Consider the following 20,493-nt stretch of genomic DNA (forward strand, 5'->3'; position numbering starts at 1 on the left):
TCACCCACCTCAAAATTGGTACAGTCTTGCTACAGTGACATTTGCCTTCAATTACAGGTTGCTAAGCCAAATCATTTGGTCAGGGATGAAGTAGGGCTGTTTGTTATTGTGAAAAGCTATCAAAACAAGAGGAAGACTCCTAGCTACTATAAAAAAAAAAACTGTCCCAGCACCATGTGAAGAAACATTAAGGCCAGCGACATGGGTTATCAATGCACTTGAAATGTTTGTCACCCTAACCTCCATTCATAGGAGTGTGGTGTCCTTCAAGAGGCATAGAAGCGTTACATGATTTTGCATCAAATCCCATTCCCATCTCGCAGGCTAGGCTTATCTCAATCTAGTCAGCCACAAAGAGTCAAATAGGTCCTGCTAGCACCCTTGGTTGAAATTAACACTCAAAACTTTCTATGACCAGTAAAACTGTGTTCTTTCAACTATAATCCATTTCTGTCCCTGCTGCCAGTTCTCAACAGCCCATCTCATTGAGAATAACTATCAATCAGAAAAGAGAGGGGCCACTAAGTAGTGCCCCCAAAATACCACATCTTTTAGGGATATTGTCAAAGAAAATGTTATTCTTACTTTAGACGACTACAACTATACTTGAATATCTATGGGCCATCAACTTAGCCGAAATTATGTTTTTTCCTTAATGGACCAAATGCTTACTTGAAGTTTTAACAAGGGACATTTGTTTATTACATGACTTTCCCCTTTCAATGTAAAGGATATTTGTACAGCACACCAATCTTAGTATAGGGGCTACAGTTGTAGCTCTTTAAACTACATGAAATGATGAGCAGTAACATCAAGCGGAATCACATTGCTCGTAATGCGAGATCTAGGATAAATGGTTTCATCAAGCAGGGAGTCCATCACTACTTTTACATTCTAACATTTGCACTCATTGACCTTGGAGAAGAGCCTATAAAAATCTGACATCTCAAGGCACTAAGGCGCACACACAGGCATTGGCTTACTACTATTCTTATTTGGCTCACAGAATGTAGCCAGGATTAAAGTGCATGTTGCATTTATCGGAGTGGTCAGTAATTTACTAAACTGATTATGTACAGATTACAGAAAATCACCACACCAAAAACATTAGTAAAATGGTAAATTTGTGCTATTGTGCATTACAAATGGCTGCTCCATGCAAGACTATAAGATTTGCATATTGTACACTCCACGGTGAGGAAGAGAAGAGTGGTAGTCGGGAAACTAGTGGGAGCTGCCTTAGCGTTTCTAACCCAGTGCACTACCATCTGACACCAGAGGTCCCTCTGTGACAATTAAAAGTCATCATATTTTCCAACTGTGGCTAAATGACAACACCCAGAGTATGAGGCATGCATGACAAGGCAAACATTCAGACTACATATTAGACTTCTGAAGCATACATACCTTAAACATCCAAAGTGGCAAAAGAAAGAATGGACAAAATAATAAAGCAGAATGCCTTGACAAGGTACTAAACATCTTGGAAGGAAAAAAATGGACCTTTGGAAGGAAAAAAAAGCCCATCTTTTATAGAAATTCAATGAAGTACAAAGCAAGCGCAGCTTCAGAGGGAGCCAGACGGTGCATATTACTAACCATTAGCGAACCAATAGCTTTGGTTTAGAGGATTGCTCAAAGAAAGGTAACTGTAAAACATTTATTGAAACAGTCGTTTTTATAGTATGGTTCGACAGTGCAGCTGTCGCATGCCAATGGGAGTATCACCAGGAGAAAGGCTTTGGCTCCACCCACAAGTTGGGAGCCAGGAGTACATGTTTTGATGAGGCAGAAGTTGTGTACACCAAAAAAAGTGTTCGCCCTACAACGAGCTGTGATCATTTTGTTCATTTATCCAGCTGCCTGAGCTTTAACTTTTCGGGGCACTCATGCCATTGTCATAATATCCAATTTGTCTCAGATAAGATAATTTATTGAGTTTCTCCGAGGCAGCAGCACAAATGGGAGAAGGGCGGTTATTAATGTACCTGGATTTTTAGGTCTCACTTGCCAGTACTCATAAACCTAACCTATTGGCTTTGCTAATATTGGTTATAACTTGGAATCTGGTGAATTGCAGCATTTGCTTTTCTGTTTGAGTGCCCACATGCCGGTTTTCCCCCCTAAAACAGCTGCATGAAAGTTAGAAAACTGCTCCTACTTAATATAGGACAGTATAAGTCAGACCATATAGGTCTTTCTTGCGAAAATTCCAGAGCCACTTGCTTTCTCAAGGGTTCTCAGGTCCAGAGGACTCCTTCCCTAAAGTGCCACTATTTGTATGTTGATTGGAAAACCTCAACCATTGTACAGACTACCTGAATTATATATTCATAATATAATATTATATGTACTACACACAAACACCTAATCCACAGCTGTATTTGCGTTTTCAGTTGGCAAGACCTATCGCTTCCAATATCTACATGTTTAGAGTTGGCAAAGAGTCAGTCCTTTGCTGATGAATAAATGGCATTGTCCGAGTAGTCTGGCGTAGTTTTTGAATGCTTTCCTCCTATCCTATGTATTAGTCCAGCCTAGAGCATTTAGGTCATGCCCTAAATGGCTGAGCTGTAAGCACTCAGTGTTTACTCAATTGGACCGCATTTTATTTTCAACATTCCTTCGGCAGGTTTCTCCTATGTTCTCTTTATCCACTGCCCCAATGTTCCCAACCCCCCAGTTCAGTTCCCTGTGTTGAAAGTATTTTCTTTGTATGATGACTCGGCAGCTGCAAAGTGCTCCCAGGTTCCTCACTCTTTTTCATGCTTTGCATGCACTTTTTGTTTTGCATTCTGACTTACCATTTTTACATACCACATGCCATGCTTGAAGGGAAAATTAACAACGCCCCATTATGTAAGCACACTCACTGAGACGCACCACAAAACATGTGTGCATGCATTATACTGCACGCTTATTGGGACATCTTTGAATGGATATTAATACAAAACCTATTTAAAGATAGCTCACTATGTGTGTGGCTCGGTCTTTGGACATGGTTACATGTAATCAGCAAGAAGTACTTGCAAAGCCAATAGCTCGACCCAGACGAGACCTACCAGATGGTCAAACCTTGTTATTTATATGCATTCACCAGCAAATCCATATGAGTAGCAGGTTTTTCCTTCAGATTCATAATTATTTCGTAATATGATAGATTGACACATTAAAAGGCTCCTTGCTTTTAACATGGAGTGAAGGTATAACTATATTCTTATATAAAAGACTCCAATGAGTTTGTCATTAATAAAAGCTGAATATAGAGCTATAAGTGCTGAGTTATATTATCTTTTGTGCTTCCAACATCTAAGCCGCTTCTGGCCTGATTAGAAAAAAATAGTACTTTTAATGGAATTTATTTTCATGGGGACAATAAAAAACTAATGGCCCAAAATAACCTCCCAAAAGTACAGAAGTACACTGATGCATTACAATTTACAATTTTAATCTAGACCTGACGTGATCAAGCACTCACTTAAATATTAAAGTAAGGTAAAAACAATGTACAAATGGTACTCCTGTGATACTGTATATGGAGCATTGGGAAGAGATTGGGTTTTTGCAACTAAGAAGGGGTTATGGCAGATTATCTGCTTTTCTCGTGAGCCTAATCTAAAGCTCTCTGAAGTTGAAAGCTTCAATGCGTGATATTATTCCTAAGCTTTCAGTCAAGGGCATCCATTAGCAAAATACTATCTTTAATACGCTGGTGATAAAAATCAAATCCTTTATAATTGAAAAAGACATTTTGATTCCTAAACAGCACGAGCAGTGACCTAGATTTCAAAGCATTCCCCGGAACAACAATTGCACGACTACTGTGGAAGTTTGTGGGGAGGGAGACTACAGTAGATGAAGCATTAAGGAAAAGTCCACTCAGCAATACATTTTCAGCAGCAACTGGATACATTAATCCAGTCTCTACGGAAGACCTATCTAACCAGTTTAAAAGTAAGCAGTATAATATTCTAACATTTACGTTACTATTTAATTTCCTTAGGAAAAAATTATAATGCCAAAACGTATATTCAATAAAGTCAGACAGATTGGTGCTTCAATCTCACTGTAGGAACATTTAGGGCCCTCCCAAGAGATAAGCAACAAGATGCAAACAGAGGAAGAAAAAGTCAACACAGACTGCAAGCCAAAGTAGAATGCTTAAATACAAATACATTTACAATGTACCTACAATTTTAAACTTAATTAGGGAATCGGCAGCAGGGAAATTGCCCTTTTATAGAAAATATCCTTGTCTTGTTAAAAAAAAAATCCAGTCTCATTTAGTTTCCAGTAATGAGGTGACAAACTAGGACAGTCATATCAGAGATATGACGGTGTCTTTCAATTTTGCCAAAGCTCGTTTAATTACCGTTTGGATTCCAACAAGGACCTGATAAAATATTTTTCTGATTATACTAGACTCACCTATACTTGGGAGGATGAGGAGAATTCCGGTCCAGTATAGACTCTTCTCAAGTGTACAGCAATGTAACTAGGCGTATACTGTTCTGTACTGACTAAAAGCAGACTTTCAATGGGATCTGTGTGTAGACACAGGAAGCATGTGCTCATAAGAGCAAGTGTCTTTACCCACCCGAAGGTGGCATGCGTAGTCATTGGGCATTGCACACCGTTGGCCTGGCGCTGAAATGCCCAACGGGCCTCGAGTGAGGGCTTTTTACCAGAGATCTTTTTATCACCAATGGAATACTGGAGAGGTGAGTGAGTTTTAAGTCAGTGAGTGCGAATATTGGTAAAAGATGGGAAGTTAAAACAATAGACCTGTAGAACATGCAGTCATATCCAGAAATATAAAGAAGCATTGGGTACCAGGTGGTGAGGAACCTTCAAACACATGGTGATATATGCAGTACATCTGATGGAAGGTCGTCCTCTTATATGGTGGCTAAACAGGGGAGCCAGGGAACATGAGAGTACATCTCTATTCGTGTTGAGGGAGAAAGGGTCTAAAGACCTAGGAAAAGACCTCACGGATAAAGATTGGTCTTCTTTATCAGAATTTCCTAACAAGTTGTACCGGAATGCCAAATTCAAACCGATACAATACATGATATTAGAAAGGGCCTACCTCACTCCACACCGTATAAACTGTATATACCCTTTAGCCCGGGCTTGTTGCCCAAAATGTAAGTCTTAGGATGGGGACTTGCTGCATACGCTCTGGAAATGTGCACGTTTAAGAGGGTAATGAACCGGGGCGTGGCTTAGGAGCCTCAGGAAATGGCCGCGTTCTGCCGAAGCTCCGCCGGGACGTGAGGAATCTGGCGGCTTCTAGGACTCCTAATTCCTTTTTGGACCGGAATTTTTGGCGTTTCCTGCTGTCGGAAGTCATGCTGCTCAACATGCCTAAAAGAAGACTCTCTCCAGTAAGGATAACATCCTTTTTCTGAGGTTATTGTTTCTGCGCTACGCCACATCATCACGGCCGCCATTTTGCTTTTGGCGCGTCCGCATTTTCCCGCCTGCACGGATATTTTCAATGTTATTTCTTCATGAATTTCCTCTATTTTTTGGTCATTACTGGTTTCCTTCTTAATCTACAAACCTATATTATTCCTGCGCTCCGTTTGGCTGTGTTGCAGTGATTTTCACGACTAACAATACCGCCTCTCCTACCTGTGTACAGTTGGTTTCTGTGAGGCATTTTCTGCCATTTTTTAGAACAGGAATTGTGTTCCTCCAGACTTCTAATTATGGCAAAAGCACGCACCACTCGCACTGGATCCATTCCTCAGAGCGATTCTATGTTGGAGGATTTTAATCAGTTTAATGCGTTACAGGATTCTAAGGAGGACTCCCACATGGATTCCACTACTTCCAAGGGGTCTGCTACCTCAACGACACGGACCAATACTAAACAAAAACTAAAGCGACCCCAGTGGCATCAGGTTCTCCCTCTCTACCTGGGAAGCGTGCAAAGGTTCATCCTCCGTCTCCTCCTCCGGCGGCTTCCTCTTTACACTCTTCAGACCATATTCTTGAGGAATTACGCGCGCTTAAACCTCACATGGAGGAAACCAATCGCGTTCGCTTAATCTGGAAACCAAATGGTCTGCCACCGAACAAAAAGTTGAATTGTTGGAGAGCCGCTTTGGTCTCATTCAGGATCTTGCAGATCAAGTCCCTTCCATCTCCAAAGAGATAATATCCCTCAAACAGCAAGTTGAGAATTTGGAAAATCGAAACCGGCGTAATAATTTACGCATTTATGGCCTTGACAAAAATTTGGAAGGTCCAACACCTATCTCCTTTTTTCAGACTTTTAACCAACGTTGCTTGGTCTTACTGAATCGCCAGTTCTGAATATTCAACGTGCACATAGTCTTGTTCCAAGTCGTTCTTCTGCAGCATCCTCGTCCAAACCTAGAGGGGTTATTCTATACTTCCTTGAATATACAGACTTACTTCGTGTTCTTCAGGCTGCTAAACAACGTGGGAAGATTGTTTGGAATGGGTCTACTCTCTTTTTTTGCCCAGGATTATGCTCAATCCACTGCTGAAAGACGTAAGAAATTTCTGGACATGAGGCCGGCACTACGCAACTTTAATGCGAGATATGGTTTATTTCATCCTTGCCTTTTTAAAGTGACCTACAACAATAAGACCACCTCTTACGAAGATCCTGCTCTTCTTCAACAGTTCCTGAAGAGTTGGAGTGGATTCCATGGATATCCTGCAGCCATGAAGACTTGACTTTCTCTCATTAAGACATGTTGTGTCTTCCGTTTCTATTTGTAATCTTTTTGTCTTCTGTTTGTGTCTGTTTTATTGGTGAATCTTATTTTTCCACCATGCTAATTATATGTTTCAACTAGAATTTATTTGTATAATTTCTGTTCCTTTGTTGTTGTAATTACCATATGGCCCTTCTACGTGTTTTTCTCCAATATCATTTTTTCTCCCCTTTTCTCTCCCTTATCGTGTTTTGCCTCCATTGTTACTTCCTGAAGTGGTCTCCCTTCCTGCTGTCTCGTTCAGGAGTCTTTGCATTTCGTCGTTCCATTTCGGTCATGTGGCTCCACCATCCCCCTCTTCTTGTCTCCCTGTGGTATGTTTCACATATCGGTTGCTTCTCAGATTTTTGCTCTACATTTTTCTTTTCCTTACTTTCTTTTCTTCTTTTGTTCCCCTTCTCACTTGTCAACTTCCTTTACTTTTCAATCATAATTTTCCTTCTCTTACATTTCTCTCTCAGGTTTCCCTTCATTCTTGCTGTCATTACTTCTCGATTACTTATCAGTACTGTTTTTTCTTTGGTTGGGTCATGTACTTTGCTGGTTGTTTATGCTATTACTGTTTAAAACCTTCATTCTTACCCTTTTTTATTGCAAATTTAGATGACAGTTAATATAATTTCTTGGAATGTTAAAGGTTTGGAGTCCCCGATTAAGCGACAATGTGTGCTATCCCATTTAGCTCACTTGAAGACTGATATAACTTTGTTACAAGAAATTCATGTTCAAGATGCTGAGGTAGCTAAGTTACGACGTAATTGGGTGGGTCACGTTTTGCCTCCCCAGGTTCAGTGAAACTTAATGGAGTGGCAATTTTGTGTCATAAACGCTTATCCATACAACTTCTTTCTCAGGAGAATGATACCGAAGGTAGATGGGTGGTTGTTTCATTATTGGTTAACAAGATTCCGTTAACTATTTTTAATGTTTATGCCCCTACTGTTCCTGATAAATTGTTTTGGCCTCACATTCTTCAATCCTCCATGAAGTATACAGATGATTATTTTGTGCTTGGTGGGGATTGTAATAGGATTATGGATCCATTTCTGGATAGGAAATCCAACTCCCGTTTTTCCCCCTCTCCTGCACATACACAATTTACATCTACTAGCTCTCAGAGGTCCCTTGTTGATTCTTGGAGGCTTTCCAATCCTTCTCTGCAAGAATATACATTTTTCTCACCCGTCCACTTTTCCCAGTCCAGAATGGATTATCTCTTAGTCTCTAAGGCATTGGTACAACATCACTCATTCTGACATTGGCTCTATTCTAATTTCAGATCATGCCCCTGTTTCCTTAGGCCTTGAATTACTCCCACCTGTCAAAGGTTCACGAAGATGGCGTTTTAATAATGCCCTCCTTTTAGACACCTCTTTCACTTCTGCTTTTCTTGATTTTGCACCACGCTTTTTTGCTGAAAATGAAACACCTCTCCTCTTCTCCGTTAATTTGGGACACTTTCAAGGCTGCTTCTAGAGACTTCATTATTTCCTATGTTGCCAAGAAGCGTCGCTGTTCACAAAAGTCGTTATCCTCTCTAACTTCTCTTTTATAAACAACTGGAACAGTCCTATTATTCGACCAAATCCCAATCGACCCTTAATCAACTTATTAAGGCTAAACTTTCCTTTAATAAGCTCTCCACGAATTCAGCCAATTTGGTCTTACTCAAATCTAGCGCTAAATTCTACTCTGCTCGCGACAAAGCTGGTAATATTCTTGCCAATTATCTTAAAGTTAAATAAGAACGAACAAAAATGGATTCAATGGTCTCTTCTTCTAATATCACTCTCCATAAAGATTAAGATATCTTAAATTAATTTACTACCTTTTATCAAAATCTCTATACTCCGGAATCCCTTCCCTTAACCTCTGATATTGATAAATACTTGTCCTCCCTCCCACCTCCCCAAACGTCTGATGTGGATTTTTCTCCTTTAGATAAAGATATTTTGCCCAAAGACATTGTGGATGCCATTAAGGTCTTAAAAAAGGTAAGGCTCCAGGCCCGGATGGTTTCTCTATAGAATTCTACTCCCATTTTTCTTTTCTTGTTCCCAAGCTTCATCAATTGTTTTCTTTTTTATATCCTCCCAGAAGTCTGAAGGCTCATTCCAAGAAGCTTTGATTTGTCTCCTCCCCAAGGAAAATAAGGATCACACTGTGTAAAAATTATAGGCCTTTTTCGTTAATTAATTTGGATTACAAGATTTTTGCAAAAATTTCAGCTTTACGTTTAGATAAAATTCTTCCACCTCATAGGTAGAGAGCAATGTGGTTACATCAAGGGACGTCTACTTTCGGATAACACCCGTCTATTCTTTAATGTTCGTAGCAAATCCAATACTTTCAATCATTCTTTGGCTGCTATTGCTTTGAATGCGGAGAAAGCTTTCGATAGTTAATTGGTCTTTCATGCTTTCTACTTTATCTTGGTTTGGTTCTAAATGTATTTCCTAGATCTCTCTTCTATATTCCTTTCCTAGATCTTTAATTTTTGCTAATGGCCTTGTGTCTTCTTTTCCTCTCTTCCGTGGTGTTCGTCAGGTGTGTCCCCTTTCCCCTTTACTTTTTATCTTAGCATTGCAACCGTTTTTTGTCAAAAATACGATTAAATAATGATATTACTGGCTTCCCTTATGGGCCTCATCAGTTGAAACTCTGCGAATGTAGATGATATTCTTTTGTTTATCTCCCATCCACAAACCTCTATTCCTGCTTTTCTATTTGAAGTTTCTGCTTATGCTATAGTTTCTGGCTATAAACTCAATGTTGACAAATGCAAGATTCTTCCTCTCAATAATTATTGTTTTCATGCTGACTTTTTGGTTTCTTCTTTTCACTGGAGTCCTTCTAAAATTAAGTATTTGGGACTCGAATTTACTCCTATTAAAGATACAGTGGCCTTAAATATTTTAAAAAACGTACTTGGTACACTAACTGCGTCCACAGCTAGATGGCATCCTCTTTTCCTGTCCTGGTGGGGTAGATTAGACTATTAAAATGATGTTGGTTCGAATAATTTTATTTTTTCTCTCTAATCTTCCCGTTACTCTTCCTAAAATAAAAGTATTTCCTCTATTCTTTCACAATTTCTATGGCAGCATAAGAAAGCTAGGATGTCTTTTGCCAAACTTCAGCGCCCTAAATCTCTAGGTGGAGTTAATTTTACGGATTTTGCTGCTTATCACACTTCATTTTTCCTTCCCCATTCAGTTCCATTTCTCTTAGTTTCGTCCCCAGACTCCTCCTCACTTCCAATATGGGTTTCAATTGAACCCTTCTTCCAGCCTTTTTCTTTTAAGGAATTTGTTACCTTATCACGCGTTCCCTCTAAGATGTCTCTCCCTATTCTAACCAATGCTAGAATACTTTCATCCATTTTTCTTTAATGGTCTTGATGACCGGGAAAGATTCTTACAATCTCAAATTAGGTATAATCCCCTTGTTAAAATTAAGAACAGAACTCTTTTCTGAAGGGATTGGCACTCTCATGGTCTTATTTGGGTTTCTCAACTCTTCCAGGATAATCTTTTCCTTTCCTTCACGTCTCTCCAATCTCTGTTCTCTTCCTCAATCCTTTCTTACCAAGTATAATCTATTGCGAGATGCTATCCTTGCCGCTTCTGTCTGTTCCTTCTCCTGTTGCTTCTCGCTCTATTCCTTTTCTTTTGTCCTCGCCTTCGGCTTCACAAGTTTATAAAAAATTACAAGTGGTACCTTTACTTAGAGATAAGTCCAAGATAGAACAGGATTGGGAATCGGATTTGGAGGATACTTTCTCTATCGAATTATGGCAAGATTTATGGAATAAAATGCGAAGATCCTCTAGAGCAGCCAACACTACTCAAACTCTTTTCTTCATTTATAAGACTCCTGATCACTCCTAACAAGCTTCATGCTATTGACTCCTCTATCCCTTCTACTTGTTGGTCATGTTCCCATTCTCATGCAGATCTCAAACATATGCTTTTTACCTGTTCCTTAATTCACTTATTTTGGTCTAAAGTTTGGCGTCAAATTAATTCTATTTTTTCCACTCATTTTCCTTTTTCTCTCACTCATATTTTTCTGGGTAGCTTATCTGACATATGGTCTTCCCTGAATGCCAATGTATCCATTATTGATCTACTCTTGGCAGTGACTTTCTAACAGATCACTAAATCGTGGAAGACTGCCTCTAATGTCTCTTTTCAAGCTTGGTGGTATGGGGTTTGTTACAATCACAGGCTAGATAGAGCGTATATTTCTCCTGTTACTTTGGCTATTAAACGTGATATTTTGTGGTTACCAATTACTAATTTTCTTGATGCATCTGCTTTATCTCGTCCTCTGCATGCCCCCTCCATTGAAGAAGTTGCCAAACCTCCATGAGATAATCTTTTACATAGTTTGCATATATGTATTTCATAATTGTTATTTCCTCTTTTTTGATACTTGATATCTTTTATACAAGCAGTACAGGTTTTTTACATGTTGCATATGGTATATAAAGGATGAATATTGTTTTTCCCCTCTTCGGTCCCCCTCCTTTCTTTTTCTCTCCCCCCCCCCCTTTTTGCTCTTTTCCTTCCTCCCCTCCCCCTTCTTGGTATTGCATATATACTATTGTTATATTTGATTGCTTTTTTCTTTATGTATTACACTTATGTTGTGTGCGGTTTTATTGCAATCTTCTTTTAATAAAGTCCTTTCAAACTTACAAGAGGGTAATGAACCAAGATCACACAGATAATAGGAAACATTACAGGAATACCTAACACCTAACTGGTCACAGTAGAACTCTGCATACTGGGCCTCTACCATCGCCTTAAGGCGCAGAAGGTACCATTTAGATTTCCGGACCTTGTTCTGCTTGTAGAGAAGCGCTCCATCACCATGGAAATTAACCTTCCCCCCCCACCCACCCCGCCCCCCTTCTCTAACAATCCCCACATGGCACGAAGAGGCAATACCGTGGAGCAGAGCGGAAAGTGCAGTCATTAGGAGGGAGGAATGCGGGGGGTCTGAGGAAGACACGGATCTCAATAGAATGGGATATAATGGTAGAGGTAGTTAAGTCAGTTGAGCTTTAATCATAACATACAGAAAATATATACCCCACAATACCCAATAGGCTGGATTGCCCTCTCCTGTCCTGCGATAAGTACAGAGTGAGTCGAACTGAGACACCATATAGTAGACCCAAAAACATCGTATAAAGCGAGTTGAGACTGAATCCAGAGATTGAATCAAGTGAGTGGGCGGAGCCTTGTTGGGATTAGGTTTGGGACTGTTTTGTTAACAATTGTTGGTGGAAGTTACTCAACAAGTAAACCACAAATTTTGCAGGTTGAGAACAAGAAGTTATCTTATCCTAACAGTAACAATGTATAGAAATTAACTTGTAAAAGTACACATAATCGTGCTATGTTGCCTAATGACCTTGCCTACGTAAGGTTTGTAAAAATTATATCATATAACATGTTACTGAATGAAAACAATAAAATATGATTAAAAAAACTATAGACTTGGCGGGGCTATCAATTTAATACAGTTTCACATTTATACGCAATTAAAAACAAAGTGAGAGCCCACTGGACATAATGGTACTAGATCTGTCAGGTGCAAAGGAATACTGCCTGGTGTAAGATCAAGTGAGTGAACAAAGATCTTCGAGGCTGGTTGACACGTGTATGTCTTCGAACGAAGAATGATCCAATGGCATTTCACCAGGACCTACGTTGTTGCATATCTGATCTTATGGAGGAGCTGGGAACCTAAGTGTGTGTCTGGGTTTCCTCACCCTGGTAGATGGTGTGGTAATCCAACCAAATCAAACCAGAGCACTCACTTCATTACATGTATGCTTCACATAAAAACAGTGACCTACATAAAAAGCAGGATAAAAAAACGAAGTATGAATTAAATTCCACGTCACAGAACATAAGTCAAAAAGGCTGTACTATACTTATTACACCTGGATAGAAAACAAACGACCTGTGAAAATCACTGCACACAGTCACAAACATGCATGTGATTATCACATGTGGATATTTTCATAACTATAAAAGTATTGGCAGTCTCACCCTTCAAATAGTCCCCTTAAGGGTAAGAGTAAGGAAAAATGAAAACTATTGAAGCACACCAACTCTCAAACAAGGAACTGCATCTACCTAATCTCTTGCCCATGCGGTCTCCGGTACATAGGCATGAACGCCAGGCCGATAAAGCCTAAGAACAATGAACACTGCAGCAACAGGTGCTGCTGCCTCACTATGAAAGAGTACACACTACATTGCAGTTAATCACACCCCAAAGGACATGAGATGGACTGTACTCAAACCTGTACAAGGGGAAATCTATCTACTAGACTCTGAAAAAGAAAGGTGGGTCTTTATGCTAAAGATATTCACCACAGGACTTGATGAGATTCCATGGTCTGATATCAGGAACTAATAGCTAAAAATCGCCATCTCCTGCAGCCCATATCTGTGTTTAGGGCCACTCTTATAAGACCTTTTACCCTGCTGTCCTCACTAGACACTGGTGATACTCACTTTATACCCCCTCTGGGAACAACGACTTGTCAACATTCCTTTATGGTGACAGGTAAACCCTCATTTCTCTTTCCAGGAATGCTGTATCTTGGGGATTATAATGCCTACAATTGTTGTTCCTAGACTACATGTCCTGGGGATTCACTTTAATGGCACCATATACTCTGTTCATACACAATGATCAACTGGGGACATCATGAGACTACTGCAGCATCAACTGGCACTCACTCATTCAGGCACATGCAACAAGAATGCGCCCGTATACCTCCATGACAAACACACTTGACTGCATAAAACTCTCTCCGCCCCCTTGGGGGTAAAAGTCTGTTTTTACATTGAGCTGTATCTCACTTTTATTTAGGTTGGTCTCCTTTACCCTGTATTATTCTCACCAGGCAACAGAGCCAATGAAAACTATTCCCAACTTCACAGCACCATTCTACGATCGTTGCAATATTGACATTGGCATTCTTGCTTTTCTAAGGCCAGTCTTCCCAGGCTATACAAAGCCAATTGCTACATAAAACCATGTGTTACTATGACAGTGGCAGGCTAACTAGTGCTTTCTAATTGTTTATAATCATTATGTCCTTGTGTTATTCCACAAGGACTCCGTATCCCTGGTTCGCTTTTGGGCCACCGCCCAAAAAGAATTTTTCCCCCCTCACTGCGGGGCCTTTAAAACCGACTACGATTCACCTCCCCTCAATCTTCAGATGAGAGCTTGGGGGCAGGTCACTATACAGTGAGTGCAAGTAAGTGCAATTAGGAGCCTGGCATTTGGGGGTATTTACTGGTTTACTACGTAATGCATTAATAGCCTGGCTTTTTCCGCAGTTACCACTACGAGACTCATCTATATGTTAGATGCCTGTATAACTTAAATCACATCCATGTCACCCAAGGGGACCTTACCGACTATTTGGAGGGTGAGACAATCAAGACATATAGTTATGGAAATAACCCTGTGCGCTATTCACCACGCATGTATGTTTAGGTCTGTAACTGTGTGCAGTGCTTTCAACAGGTCACGTTTGTTTCATATAAGGGTGCATTAAGTAAAGCTCAACCTTTTTGATTATGTACTGCAACGTGATTTTAATCCATACTTTATATGTTGTCATGCTTTTTATGTAGTTCACTGTTTTAACGTGACGTACACATTTAATGACATAAGTGCTCTCGTTATTTGATTTATCTGGATTACCACACCATCCACAAGGGTGAGGAAACCCACACATACAGGCGGCATATCAATGGATTTAGTGCTTCTTTTAGAATGGTGTGAATGCTAGAGCGAACCCCCTCTAGAAAAAACAGTTCACCGTCTTCTTCCTGTACAATATCGATAACAGGTAGGTCTTGGTAGGAATTCTGAGTGTGATTCTTGGTGGCCAAGCCCCCTTTAGACACTCCTCGTTACCCATAGTGTGTATATGGGCTTCTGTACGTTTTGTAGGGGATACAGGTTCCAATTGCAGTAGAATAGAGCCAAGTTGTTGGGCAGTAGTATGAGCCTCAATAGTTCCCCTGAACTCATCCTGCACCAATGCAATCGTTCAGCTAATTCGATTTTTGTTTAAAACACCTACAGCCTATTGCAAAAACCCATCAACAGTGGTACCATTTGCTGGGACGGACTAAATCTCCTGTTTCCCATATTCCCCTACAAGACAGTCAAAGAAAGTACCTTTAAATGAGGATGCAAAAGGGATGTCCATGCCCAGCTGCTTCCGGGCATCGACTAGCGTAGGCGGGCAATGCAAGACTGCAGTTGTGCTTTTCAGCTGCTGCCACGCCCCTCCTTAGACAAGGGAAAGCTGGGGGACATACTTCCAGCTCTGCCAGGGTTCAGGAAAACAATGTGGCAAGTTAAGCAGAAAGTCTTCTATTAGTTCTGGAACCCACGCTGCTGTGGCGCTTTTAAGCATAACGAGTGCTGCAACTAACAAAACAGCTGACTTGAGCAGAAAGACCGCTATAATCATAAGCCACTGTTAAAAAAAATGTTTTTAATTAAAATAAATAAATCAGTAAATGGTGTATCCGTTAGAGGTTAAATGGCAATTGTGATTAATCCATAAATATGATAAAAACACATCAGCCACAAAAAGTAGTTATTCCACTGACTTAAACTATAGGTATGCTCTTGTCCACTGTTAAGGAATATTGCTGCTCTAAGTGTTTGTTTCTAATACCATACTAAGCCTGCTCTTTATTTCATGTCCTTAGTAACTTGGGAGTTCCTTGACCCCAGAGTTCTAAGTAAAGTTGGGGATAATTTACTCTTTCATAGCAAAGAAAAATTAACAGTAATTGATCATATTATGGTCAAAATATGTTGTAAAATGGTCTATATCTATCAATTTATTATGTGTTTCGTTGGGTACATTGGGCCGGTTTTGCTGTGGAGAGGCTTTAAGCAGGTGAATATCAATGTATGCCTGTTTTTCTCAACAAGATCTAGGCAACATTTCCAACAACCACCTGAAACTGAACCCATGATAGTTAAATAAAACTACTGCACATTTCCAAAAAATAGGACGAAAAGCATCTGGTCTAAAAACAATTGCCTAAAGTTGAACACTGAGTAAGGAGCTCAATTTGATTTGTCAGATCAAGAATTGTAACAAAAAAGTCACCTCAATGGCTTTACATTTGAATTTTAACTGCAATATAACTGATGCACTAGAAAACAAGTAGCAAAAGCAAAACATAGGCCCCCCACTTCCAAAAATAAGGATTAGTGAGGAGATGGTACGCAGAAATAAAGGGGTCAAACACCAACACATGCTGAATTAGACTGACAAAGCCCTAGACAGAATTTACACAAAATATTTAAAGTAGCACGACCAACACTAAGAATATAGTCAAGTTTAGGAATTAAACTGCAACAGATGCGCTAAACAGATTCTAACCTGTGACGTTTTGCAATCTCTCTCTCTTATCCGGTCCTTCACCAATTTTATTAATGATGTGATATTATAAAATTCAGCTTCTTCCAGCACCCCTAAAGAAAAGTAAGAAGACAATATAATTATTAGTTAGATTAAACTATTTGGAACAAGACAAATTCTCCTCAGTGACTACTACACAATTTTTCCCTCCTCGCCCTCCTTCCCAAATTGTTGAAAATTTTGGGCACAGCATTCACATGCAGAAAAAACAACTCTAGCAGTACGTTACTTCAAAATATTTTAAAACTGTTCAAAATGTGCACAAATACCGCACGCTTCCCCCATAATACAACAAAGTACCACAGCTTAAACCACAAGAAAAACAAACTTCGCATATAAAAGTGGTGGGGTGAGGAGAGCGAGATTGACCAGCGAGTGGTTGCAGAAAACAAAGGGAAATCCAGGTAGATGCTCAATGTGTTTCTGTATAATGCAATGTTAAATGATACCACACACCGCCTGCATACACATTTCAAAATTAAAAGCAGTTGCATTAAGATCCTTTAAGATAGACGCAACGATTTGGGTGTCATCAACATAGGACAATGCTTGAGCCCAAAAGATCCAATGAGTTGTGCTACTGGTGAGACATACAAATTGAAAAGGGTGGGGCTCATGGAGGAGTCATGCGGCACCCCACAAGGCAACATTATGGAGTCTGAACAGTACTGTTCCACTATTATCATCTGAGATCTACCTCAGAGAAAAGATGCCAGAAGTTTGGGTGCAAAATATGTAACTCCTTGCTTCTGGAGACGCCCTTCAAGCAAGGTCAGGGAGCCGGTATCAAAAGCTGCAGATAGGTCCAGAAGGACCAACACTGCAGCCTCCTCTGCATCGAAGTCTTCTTGCTGGACCGGTATCGCATCTGGCTGTTCCCAGTCCTGGCACCAACGGTTGCTCTCTTCGTTATGGTACCGTAATTCCTCATTTTAAGTCATCTAGGAAGTGCTACAGCTTTTTCTCAGCCCACAGTGGAAATTACTGATTCTTTGTCCTCGGGAAAGTGCTCCTAGCTGCTACTCTGATTGTTGGCAATTCCTCATCCCAACAATTCCAGACAGTGCTGCTAGCTCATACTCTGGTCCCGTTGGTAATTCCTCATTCTAAGTCTCCTAGATTGTGCTGCTACTCTGATTCAGTCAGTATTTCCTCATTGTAAGTCCTCTAGATGGTGCCGACGGTGCTGCAGCTATGTCTGTACATACATCCAGTACACTCCAAAACAAAAACAGAGGTAAAAGACATTGTCTATTCAATGTAAGAGCTCCAACTCTCGAAAATGCAAGATTTATTGCACTGCAGATGCTTGCTCAATGAGCCTGATCCCAGATATGGTTCACTCTAATGCTGCTCAAGTCCATTTACAAGACGGCTATACCCCCTTGAGTTGTTTGTTGATGATGCCTTTGATGTTGATGGTGAGGTGTTGCTTCACTTTGAGGTGGGTGAAGTTGTTTTAGCTATTCTGGCTGTCCCCTTAAATAAAGGGAATCCCGGGGGAGGGGAATCTCTTCAAGGCCTGTCTGGAACTATTGGTCACGCAATATTCTAACGTTTTAAATTGTTGCTAATTTCCCTCTCTGGGGAACAGTCTGCAATTGTGCCAGCATTCAGTTGAGGGAGTCGTACTGACCCAGCTCATCTGCCCATTTCTTTATTAGCTGCTGTAGTCGAGATCATAAGAAGGGTTCAGTTTAAGCAGTTGTTGGACTGGGTCGAAAATGGGAAAGTAATATCTGACATTCAGTATGGCTTCATGCTTGGACGAAGGACAATTGAGCAGAATCTTAATCTTTAACTCCTGGTGGCCAAATCTACATTAGAAAAGAAAGTCAAACCATCTCACCGTCATGGATCTCAGCACGGACTTTAACTGTCAATAGGATGAGGTTATGGGCTGTTGTGGCGGCCATGGGTGTAGATCAGGTGCTCGTCTTTTTACGTGACCTGCATACTGGTTTGGAGGCCTCCAAGATGTGGGGCCAACAGTGAATGCACCTCATATTTCCAGCCGGGAAAAGGAGTCTGCCAGGGGTGTATTTTAGCTCCTCTGCTTTTTATTCTATATATTAATCAATTAAATTATTTTTTTAGTGGCTCAGTGTAAGGATGTACCACAGTTAAGTAATAGGATGGTGCCAGCCTTATTATTGCGGACGATACCATCCTCCTAGCTCACACGGCTAATGCCCTGCAGGGCCTGATGCATGGTTTTGTCAATTTTTTGACAGCTTGGCCTGAACATGTATTCCCCACAGCTTTTAGCAGGGTGGCATAAATCAGAACCTGCAGTTTGCATGTGATAAGGCTGCTGCACTTGACACTTTACATGTTTTTATTTGCCCTAATTTTGCTAATTTGAGACAAGTACACTCTTACCATTGAATTTTAAGCAAGCGAGACCTGCTTTATTGTACACCTACAAAAAAATAAAGATCCAGTTCAAGATTCTGACTCATTACCCTCAGGGCTTAGTGTAGTCACCAGTCTAAAACTACATATCTGTCCTCCAGGATTAAATTCTACATTCTCTCCCCTCCTGGATTGCAAGACTGCAATTATTAGGAGTGGACTCATGGGTAAAAGGAATTTGCACAAGGTCCAAGAGTTGTCAATTTTGCAAAGCTGTGGTGTATGACATGGTCCATGTACTGTTCTTTAGTTCAGGTTTAGGGAACAAGTAGTATTTTAGACTAATATTAATAAAGCATGCCAATGTAACAGATGAGTTAGCCTAATTTCTTATGATGCATCAGCCATCGGCAAAGGCTTGTTATAGGTTAAAGAGTTTCTTTACGCAATGTTTTTTAGAACTGTAAACGAGTTATGTTATAACAACTTATAAAGCGTACAAATACCTATAGGAGTCTTGGCAATATGTGCTCCAGAAGGTATGGCCTAAATGAAAAAACATTAATTGAAGAGCCATGTTTCCATTTGTTTCCTAAAAGACAATTGAGTAGGACTGGCTCTAATCTGAGAGGGAAGAGAGTTCCACAGCTTAGCCATGGCAACTACAAAACTTCTGTCGCTCCAATTGGTTCTGTAGGTTCTTGGGACAAGAAGATTAGCACCTGCTGAACGCAGGGACCTGATGGGAGTGTATGTCTGGAGTGAATTCTTCAGACATTCTGGCCCTATATTATGAATCGGCTTATAGACAACGCAGAGTGCTTTGAATTTTGTTCTGCTTCTTATAGGCAGCCAGGGAAGTTGTCTAACCACCTTAGAGACAGATTTACATTTCGGAGTGCCCAAAAGTATCCTAGCAGCCACATTCTGCACCAACTGCAGCTTACTAAGAACCATTTCCTGTGCATCAATAGACTGTTACAGTAATCAACTTTGGACATAACCAAAGCAGTTTTTAACTTTCTCCTGGAATCAATAAGGATAAACAGATGCAGTTTCTTCACCATTTTTAGGACATTAAAGGAAGAGACCATTGAGTTAGCCTGATATTTAAAAGACAGCTGGTCGGCTAGAATGACACCCAAGTTCTTGGCTTTGGTGTCAAGGACTGGGGAAGATCCCTATTTATCCAGCTACGAGCCAGAAGACCACACAGGAGATACATTTCCAATGACCATTACCTTTGTCTTGGACGAATTTCATTTGAGGTAGTGTCTTCACATCCAGGCGCTGATGGCCAACATGCCATCATGGAAGCAAGCCGATACAGTGACCCAGTTCTTATGAACAGAGAGCACCAATTGGTGTCAGTTGCATAGGACACGAGCTAATCCATAGGATTTTGTCACCCGTGCTAAGTCAGTGATGTAAGTGTTAAACGGCAGACTTAAAGAGGATCCATGCGGAACTCCGCATGGAAGTGAAAAAAACTGGAGTGTCAAAATCGCCCAGGCGGACTAGCTGGGTAAGTTTCAATAAAAATGAGGCCAAACGGGATTTTGCCTTGTTAACAATGCTTAGTGTAGAGACACGGTTGATCAGCAGGCCATGATCAACCGTGTCAAATGCTGCTAAGTCCAGTAGCACAAGTACAGCTGCTCCGCCTTGGTCTATCACAAACCTAATATCAGTGGCTTTGATGAGCGGTCTCTGTACTGTGGCCTTTCCTAAAGCCAAATTGTGTTTCATTCAACAGCTTATTCTCAGATGTATTGGGTCAACTGATTAATGATTTTTTTCAGCAAGATTAGCAGGCAATGGGAGAAGCGCAACTGATCAATAAAGGTTAGCATCAGGAGGAGCTTTGCGCGTAACCAAGATGGC

At 40.5% G+C, this 20,493-nt stretch overlaps 1 protein-coding gene across 2 annotated transcripts in view; it reads right to left on the bottom strand.

Annotated features, from left to right (window-relative positions):
* The window catches only part of KCTD5 (potassium channel tetramerization domain containing 5), a 234,478-nt gene that overhangs the window by 160,271 nt on the left and 53,714 nt on the right, over positions 1–20,493 (bottom strand). For both annotated transcript variants that reach the window (XM_086940587.1, XM_086940586.1), the window contains exon 3: positions 16,216–16,307. In XM_086940587.1, the coding sequence (XP_086796713.1) occupies positions 16,216–16,307 (92 nt within the window). The remainder of the gene's footprint in view (positions 1–16,215; positions 16,308–20,493) is intronic.

Source organism: Lissotriton vulgaris, chromosome 10 (assembly GCF_964263255.1).
Source record: "Lissotriton vulgaris chromosome 10, aLisVul1.2, whole genome shotgun sequence".
NCBI lineage: Eukaryota > Metazoa > Chordata > Amphibia > Caudata > Salamandridae > Lissotriton > Lissotriton vulgaris.